General features: G+C 39.6%; 1 protein-coding gene across 2 annotated transcripts in view; it reads left to right on the top strand.

Annotated features, from left to right (window-relative positions):
• Positions 1 to 2,042: 2,042 nt before the first annotated feature.
• The window catches only part of rtf2 (replication termination factor 2), a 31,083-nt gene continuing 23,777 nt past the window's right edge, over positions 2,043 to 9,348 (top strand). For both annotated transcript variants that reach the window (XM_083771630.1, XM_083771629.1), the window contains exons 1-5: positions 2,043 to 2,205; positions 3,508 to 3,602; positions 4,514 to 4,607; positions 6,328 to 6,467; positions 6,994 to 7,072. In XM_083771630.1, coding sequence (XP_083627756.1) covers positions 2,137 to 2,205; positions 3,508 to 3,602; positions 4,514 to 4,607; positions 6,328 to 6,467; positions 6,994 to 7,072 — 477 coding nt within the window. In that variant the 5' untranslated portion in view covers positions 2,043 to 2,136. The remainder of the gene's footprint in view (positions 2,206 to 3,507; positions 3,603 to 4,513; positions 4,608 to 6,327; positions 6,468 to 6,993; positions 7,073 to 9,348) is intronic.

The following is a 9,348-nucleotide window of genomic DNA, read 5'->3' as shown; positions in this document are numbered from 1 at the left end:
ATGAGACACACCCCCGTCCTATACAATACAACTTCAATCTCCATATTAACCATATTAGACTCACTTAAGACACACATCCCTGTTTCTGGGGTTTTTCTTTTCATATTTGAATAAGTCTACTATAAAAAGTCAAATGTAAAAAGAAAAATAACCGAAGCCGAAGGTTTACTACCTTTTCTACCTATATAACCTTTTATATTATTATTTTGTAAAGCACAATTTATCAATAGTAAATTAACACAAACAAAGGCAGGATTCATAAGAATAGAACACATGAAATAAAGAGAAATGGGTAGCCTCTATGATTGAGGACGTAGCCTATATGGTCTTAGTGTGTATTGGTCTGCGTGGAGAATTCCTTTCTCTCAAAGATAGTTTGCTAACAGAGATACCACTTCTTTGCCTATAATGAAAATCCATACTAAACATTTAGCTCTGTGTGAGAAAGGGGGAAATTCAATAAGACACATAACACAATTTATAAATTACAGGAAGACCCAATCGAACCAATAGACGTAATGGAGAAAATGGCTTTCTGTTCATATGTTTGTTGATTTCTGAACTTTTTTTTCACCATAGGCTAACAGCTGTGTTCTGTGACCATAAATATCTTGAAAATCTATTTTCTCACCCCAAATGAAGTCCAAAGGCTGCTTTTGTTCCATCTTCTTCTTCCACACAGAGGATCAGTCATGCCGCCACAGAATGTCTCCAGTGAGGTACCATTCCCCAAACTAATGGTCGCTCATGGACAGGGCCGTCGATGGTAAACTAATCTGCAGCCTGCAAGGCACAGGAAACAGATCTCATTAGCACTCATTGCAAGCTATCTTCCAAGACAACTTTCATCTTTAGACCACTTTGACAAGAGGCTTGAAAGCCAGACTAATGTCACTTATACTAGTTCTTTATTTATTGGCCCACCGTAGAAAGCCTAGTAGGAGATGGTCAATGAGGAAGTGAAGTCATTTGAATTAACTTGTTGTTGTTTTTCCAGGTTTAGCAAATGTTTCAAAGCCTGATCATTGTGGTAGGCCTATTGTGTTGAACAGTCGAAAATAGGCAATCTAGGCCTACAAGTTCTCAACATATCGGAGACATTTAATGTGATTGTATATGATTGGCTATTTTCAATAGATGATAAATTAAAGGCATAAATTCATACAAAGTATGTAACATAAAAATACTACTACTACTACTAGCCTACTACTACTACTACCTCTTCTACTACTACTACTACTACTACTACTACTACTACTACTACTACTACTACTACTACTACTACTACTACTAATAATAATAATAATAATAATAATAATAATAATAATAACAACAATTATCTTTAAGCTACACTTTTTCCCCCTTATGTCTAGCAGCCTATCCCATGATTCCCATCAGTTATCATCAGCCACTGTAGTAATGTGGTGGTGTTTGTTTACCTGCAGAAACACATTGCCCACTTGCTGTATTTTGGTGTTTTCATATACTGTTGTGTTGGTACTGTAGACTGGGATGTTTTTTGTTTTGTTTTGCAAATAACAAACAGTGAAAACACCAAAGTATTAGGCTACATGCCATGCGTGGCGATGAGACCCGCATTGTGAGCTTGTAGATCTGCTGTATTTTCAAAAGATTATTATTTGAACACTTTAAATGGGACAATCTGCACAAGTAGGCCTAGGCTACTTTTTGGTACATTTGAAGCCTATAGGCCTACATGTACTTTTACTCAAGTAAATGTTGAATTCCGGACTTTTACTTGTACCAGAGTATTTCTATGACTATATTGCAGTATTGGTACTTTTAGAGTCAAGTAAAACATGATGTAATTACTAGTGTAGTACATTAATACTTTTCCACCACTGCCTAGAAGTTGTGAAGACGTACAAATCCAAAACTGTGGCGTTGCTTCCACCTCGTGGACTACGACACAAACTACAGCCATGTGTAATTCGTTCATCCGGGCAGTAGAGGGCAACCAAAGAGAATTAATAAATGACTCTTGTTGGTCCTCGTCACTTGTCGTTGTTTGTTTACAGCAAAGCAACAGCTAACAGCTTCCTACTTTGCTTGGAGCTTTCTGCTAGTTTTTCTTTTTGTTGTTGTTCATAAATCTCCATTTAATTCCTTTTCAAAATGGGATGTGATGGTGGAACTATTCCTAAAAGACACGAGTTGGTGAAAGGACCCAAAAAAGTGGAGAAGGTTGGTCCGAATGCATCGTTATTATTGTCGACGATATATTGTCAGAACCTCGCTAGCCGGTAGCCAGCCTGCTAACAAGGTAGCCTTTTATGAGAGAAAGACGAGTATTATTAAAGTATTTATAAAAGTGTGACTGACACATTAGTTCAGGGGTTTGGTTTTCAACCCTTTTCACATCAGGGTCCATTATTTATTCTGCATTTTGAGCCACGGCCACGGACCATCATTTGATGAGATTTAATAACTTCTCAGACCCACAATTTTGTTGTCGTTGGATACTATTTTGTCCATTAGGAGAGACAACAGGCAAACGTTGATCAAAATAACAATTAAATGCAGATGATCTGAGCTATAAGGGTCCTTTTGATTAGGTCTCTTACGTCATTTAACTGGGGACCATCTGGATTCTGGAACACGCTCAAGGTTTTCATTATTTCAACCTCAATGGTTGAAAACTACTGCACTAGTTCAATAGTATTGTTTTCTGATCCACTGTGATAAAGTCATACAATACCTTTCTTATTAATTGAAAATGGAGGAACCTGGTGAAGCTCTGGTCCAGTGGAGCTAATGCCTTGCTTAATAGAGCTATGGAGCAGAGCTAATCCTGATGTAAACAAGTCTTAGTGCTTTTCATAGTTTCGTCCTCAAAGTAGCAGTTTTTGAGTGGTGCAACCACTCCTACAATCAGGAATGTCCGTGGGTATGGGTATCCGTCGACCGTCGTCATGAGCACGAGTGGTGCATGCGTAAAATTGGAAAGAGAGAAGTATGTGACATGGCTGCCACCTGCTGGACGCAAATCCAACTACTGACTGTCTAGGTTCATTGATATCCATAATAAAGCTATAATCTGACGAGCAGAGAGAGAGAGAGAGAGAGAGAGAGAGAGAGAGAGGAGGGGGGGAGAGGGGAGTTGCACCACTCGGTTCACACAGGTGTGATTTTTCTATTGACTTGTGCTTTCCTTAGTTTGTACTGTGAAATAAAAAGTTCAATCAATCAAACTAAAGACACCTGACTTTGCTGACTATGTAAATGTGTATAGTTGGGTACCACGTACCGTAGTATAGCTGTATTGAGTTGGGCTTGAAATGTACTGTAATTCTGCAAACTGTTAATACATATTTCAATCAATCAAAATCTACTGTACCTTTTTTAGCTTCTGCAATTCCAATTTCAATTTACGATTGTCAATACATTGTTTGAACATGAAGCTGTCATGTTCAAACTGTCCATGGGATGGGATGATAGTGTGTCATAAACATGTCCCAGTTCATATTGTTGTTGTATGTGTTGTAGGTTGACAGGAGTGCGGAGCTGCTCGCTAAGTGGAAGCACTGTGCTTTGAGCCAGGAGAAACTCAGGCGCCCCATTGTCACCTGTGAACTTGGAAGGTGAGAGGCTTTCTGTTCGTCATGTAATGCAGCAACACTCAAACTTTAGGATTTCAATGACGTCCACTGACCCCAGTTTAACAGAGCCCCATTTGATTTATTATTTTAATACCACCCCCCCCCCCCCCCCCACCCCCCCAGTCTACAATCTAAATTAATCAGTGGCAAAACAGAAGGAGATCCAAGTCACTCTGTTGCAGTCAGGTATAATAGGCCTTTATTTAGATGGCATCAGCTCGGCAATAAAAAAAAAACGACCAACGCATTTCGGCTGCCAAGCCTTAGTCAGGGTCCCATAGTGTCCATCGGTGATCTGCAATTTACCAGATCTGGAGAAACCGATCTTTTATACCATTTAAGTGGTATAAAAGTCAATCAGCTATATTATTATATCAGTTTGCATCAGGCCTAAACATTCTCCCCTTCCTCCCCACACACAGGAAGTTTTGACGTGTGTGTGTGTGTGTTTTTATTTTATTTTACATATCATAATTTTGGAAGCGCGCACACACACGGTTAGACATATCTTTCCTAAAATATAGTTGTCATATTTTTATTTAACTATTTGTTAAATTCTTTCCAGGTACAGCAGCAATTTGTCATTGAGCAGAGCCTTATCATGCGCACCTTAAATGTAGTAGTGCACATGTTAACTCCAAGCAAATGCTATACCACCAATGAATGAAGGAATGTTGCGCTGGAGTCATAGGACATAGGCATTTAATATGTCCTATGACATATTAAATGTCTTTTTTATTTAGGTGCTATATCATAACACAGGTCTCTAAAGTCATTCTGCTGACAATGTCGTGCTCCTGAGATGCACCGGACATGCCGTTAATCGTTTGAACTCCTTTTATTCCAGACACTTAAAACACATTTGTAATAAAAACCTGTTTTGTTATTCAAAGGCTCTATAACAAAGATGCAGTCATCGAGTATCTTCTGGATAAGACTGCTGAGAGACCCAACATTGAGGTGGCAACACACATCCGTGGCATTAAGGTATGCTTTCACTGTGCTTTTTCACACCCTGGGCACGACATGCTCCTTTAGCCAAGCCCCGCCCTCGCCCTTACACATTAAATACTGGTTCAAAATATCTTCCAAATCCGTCAACAAGGCCTGCCATATGCACTGTAAAAATATGTGCGTGGCATTTCTTTTTTAAAACAATGTTTTATCATATAGGAAAACTATTGGTGGAGAGGTTTGTCTAACGGTTAGACTAACCCATGTTATGCTTAGCCGTGATTGCGCCATAGCAGTTTGGGCAGGGGCTTACCGTAGCTATAGGCTCGCTGTTTTTTTCTCCCCCCTCCTGAACAGGGGGAGATAAAGGAAAGGACTGAACTTTATTAAGCACAAACCGAGATTGCAAACATTTCCACAATACGCATTGTGTGACTGGAATGCACAAATCACGGTTACAGAGGTAACCAAGACTTGGCAGGACAGCAACAGGCAGATACAGTACAAACTGTATTCTGCCTGGGACTAGATATGTGGAGAAAGGTACACTAGCAGTACAAACTGTATGCTGCCTGGGACTAGATATGTGGAGAAAGGTACACTAACAGTACAAACTGTATGCTGCCTGGAACTATAGATATGTGGAGAAAGGTACAGACGCAAACACATTATATGTATGATTATATATATATATATATATATATATATATACCATACTATATACTATATACCATACTATATTACATACTATATTTAAGAGTGCTTAAATATAGTATACTAAACTATACTAACTATATACTGTAGTACGTATAGTTATAAACTATATAAACTTCAAACTCACATGTCCCGTTGGGACCTTGTAGATCTGCTATTTTTTTCTGTGTTTGAAAATGTATATATGTACACGGCTACACGCTCAAGATACAATCTTCAAGCTCACAAAACGCTGTGATCGGACACATTGTGAGCTTATAAATCATCTATTTGCTTTTTACATGTTTAACAATTATTTGTATGTATAAAATAAGGCTTAAAGCTGCACCATGATTGAACGTGGTTTCCTGCACAAGTGCTGCTGACTTTTTACCATTGCATGATTGCCCAGATACATTTAAGCTTGACCATCAATTCAAAATTCATGTCAAATCCTGTGTCTAGAAGAGACAGTCGTGCGAGCCAGATTGTGGACTAAGTAACACCGTTTTGAAATGCTTCCGTCATACAGTGGAGCACGGAAGCTCTAAAAACGATTAAGTGATAAAGCGAATGTGAAGCCTATAAAAATCATCGAAGCATATAAAGCTCAGTTGCTTAGCAGAAAAAGGAAATTAAAATATTACTCAAATGATAAACCGATGACGGCTTCGTGCCTTGGATTGTGGGAGGTGTAGTTTCAGATTGTATATAGCCAGCGGGGATTGTGGGACAGTTGTCTGGCTACGCGAGACTCGGTGAGACATGACCTTTGACTTGATCTAAAGAGGGAGACAAAGTTCCAACTACCCCAAATGTATACATTTGTTACAGTATATTGCATTAACATACTCTACCATACAGATTGGACAAAGTTACATAGATGTTTTACGTAGTGCTGTTTTAAGTGAATAAATCCTTAAAATCACAACACTTATGCCATCTGGTCTCATAACACAATATCTTGTATTGATATATTATTGCCCATCCCTAATTCCACCTGAATCCTTTACCTCGCATTCCTTTATTTGACTGATAACCCATTCTTTATTCATGTCAGGATATCACAGAGCTGAATTTGACTGATAACCCAGAGTGGGATGGAGAGAGAAGGAACGCCAAGGGAGACCACTATGAGGACGTGCACAGTGCCATGTACATCTGTCCTGTCGTAGGCCTGGAGATGAACGGCAAACACAGGTAACAAGGTTGAAGAGCTGATTAGTTTATAGTAGCTCATAGTTTTCAAAAAGCTGTTTCCGAACTGAAAATGTGCATCGTTCGTAATTATACGGAGACATTTCTTTTAGGGATGCTACACATTAGTTATGCTATCTATTCATTTCATGGCGTTTAGCGATGCAAGTAGGTTAACGCTTATTACTTAAACCCTGTATACTTCATTGCCCCGTGTCCTCCAGGGATTTGTACGTGGCCCACTCCTTTCCCTCTACTCAAAATAGCTTCGCTGAAAATAACCGATTTACAAGCTCAGACCACATGACGTGTTGTGAGCGTGACATGTAGATGTGCTATTTTCACAGAATGTTTGCCTATTATGACATGGGATGACTTTAAAATAATTCAAACGGTGGACTTTGAACATTCTTTATGTTGTAATGTGTAATATGGACTGATTCTATTTAGTTAATTCCGGAAAGTTGTTTTCAAATACTTTCACAGGATTTTGTTGTTTAAATGTGCTATTTATTTATTTTATTTTTAGGTTCTGTTATTTGCAGACCTGTGGCTGTGTCTTCTCTGAACGGGCTCTCAAAGAGGTCAAGACAGAGATCTGTCACAAGGTAAGGAACATAACAATAATCAGCCTGGGACTCTCAACCCACCTTCTTCCATAGTTCCATTTTACCTTTCCTGAAGCACAAATAGTTTTGGCTTAACTCTCAACAGGGTAAAGACGGGCAAGAAACAGAATAACGGATCAATACAAGCAAACATAACATAACTTCATAGCAAAATATGACGGAAAACTAAGAAATACAAATTTAGAAGGAGCTTAAAGCTTCACTTGGACAGGTGAACATTTCTGTGCCCGTTAATGCAGCCAAGGGTAAATAATAAATAACGCACCATAACTTGCCGGTTGAGTGAATATGAATCCCCCCCCTTTCCCTAATAGATTCTTAACCTTTGGATCAGGCTGTCCACTGCCTCTAGCCCTTAGAGTTCGATCAGGCTGTCCACTGCCTCCAGCCCTTAGAGTTCGATCAGGCTGTCCACTGCCTCTAGCCCTTAGAGTTCGATCAGGCTGTCCACTGCCTCTAGCCCTTAGAGTTTGGCACAGAGGAGCTGATTACTCGTATTGTTCTCAGTTCCTTTGACTGCAATCTGTGTGGATGTTTGTTCGCAGTGGTGAATGATTACATAGTGAAGTATGTTGTTGCCCCATGGACTGGTTTGGTTTCCACTAACCAGTGACCTGTTCACACACACTCTTTTAACTCATTTAGACGTGATGACGATTCTACAAAGGCCTTCTAAATCCTGACAGTTTTCTGAAAAACCCCATGTTTCTATGTCAGTGGTTCTCAGACATTTTCATGTCAAGGACCCCCAGAAATATATTTAATTGGCCGCCGACCCCCATGCCGACCCCCATCTGAACATATAGGGCCAGAAGCAAAGATTTTAGTTAAAAACGTTCCCCCTGAAAGAATATATATTCAAAGATTTGCGACACATTTTCACAATCTTTAAAAAATAGCAGAACTACAAGCTCGTACCGCGGCACTCTGTGCCGTGCTATGAGCTTGTAGATCTGCTATTTTTCAACAGCTAAAGTACAACATAATGCTTTAAAACACCAAAAGGGGAATTTTGCAAAGAAAATAAAAAACGTTACGTGGCCCTGTGCATGCTTGCACTACCTTGTTGCTGCTGAATGTTTTTCGCTTCACCTGTGGGGTGAGGTTTGCTGCCGTTTCGGCACCTCCTCCTGCTACTTCAACAACCCCAGGGCAGGACACTATTTTGGCGGTGTTGCTGGACTGCTTCCTTGTTGGTCCACTGAAAGGCTTTCTTGGGTTTCACAAGGGATAACAAACAAGACAAGTCCGATTATTGTGGTGTTTTTGTATAACAGGTACAGGCTTCAAGGTTTAGTTTTCATCATGACATGTACATTCCCTGAGATATATTTGCCAACAACGAGCGTTATTACAGTATATGCAGCAGGCTTGTTTACTGTGGGAAACCAGTGGTAGCAAATTAACTCCCCTTTGGTTTGTAGTGTTTTGATAAAGACCGTAAGTTGTCTTCATTGTCTTGGGAATTGCATCGCCTGTTCCCTATTGAGTGAGTTTAGAGTCTTCATGTGGTTTGTTTTCATCCTAACTTTGGCTGCTGGCTGTGGATTTATTTTATTTTACCATACTTTTCCCAGTCTATTTTAGGAATAGACCATGTCTGACTGAGCCGCTGTACCACGGTCGGGAATGTCCTTTTTTTTTTTCTCCTTTTTTAACCCATTCTGACCTGAGATCAGATTCTAAAAATGTCTATTACATCCTGACAGTTTCATTATTAACCCATTCTGACCTGAGATCAGATTCTAAAAGTGTCTTTGATTTTTCAAAAATAGCAGACCTACAAGCTCGTATCGCGCCACTCGGTGGCGCGATATGAGCTTGTAGATCTGCTATTTTTCAATAGCTAAAGCATAACATGATGCCGACACCAAAATGGGTGCCCGGCCAGAATGGGTAAAACATACAACGTTTGTGAAATATCTAAAGATTGTCATATTGTCCTTACTGTAACGGTAGTTTTAACTCAAAATAAGTATTTATTTTTGCAACTAGGTCCCCAAAATGTGCTCATTAAAACCATGTCATTGTTTTTCTGCTCCTGTCCTGGGGTCCCAGTGCTAGTTCTCATTAACACACGCATCCGTCTAGACCTTAATTCATACCCGGGCCATTAATGCAATTAACATGTTAGAATAGAAGAGTGAAGCACCAGTGGCCCTTAACCATCGATTAAGATGACTTGAGAGTTTAGATAGCAGTCAGCTGATGAGAAACAGTCATTGTTGCTTTTTCTGTGGCACTGGCAGCAGTTC

The sequence above is a fragment of the Protomyctophum parallelum genome (assembly GCF_964188405.1).
Source record: "Protomyctophum parallelum genome assembly, chromosome: 8".
Classification (NCBI taxonomy): domain Eukaryota; kingdom Metazoa; phylum Chordata; class Actinopteri; order Myctophiformes; family Myctophidae; genus Protomyctophum; species Protomyctophum parallelum.
This window is presented reverse-complemented; position numbering and strand designations above follow the sequence as displayed.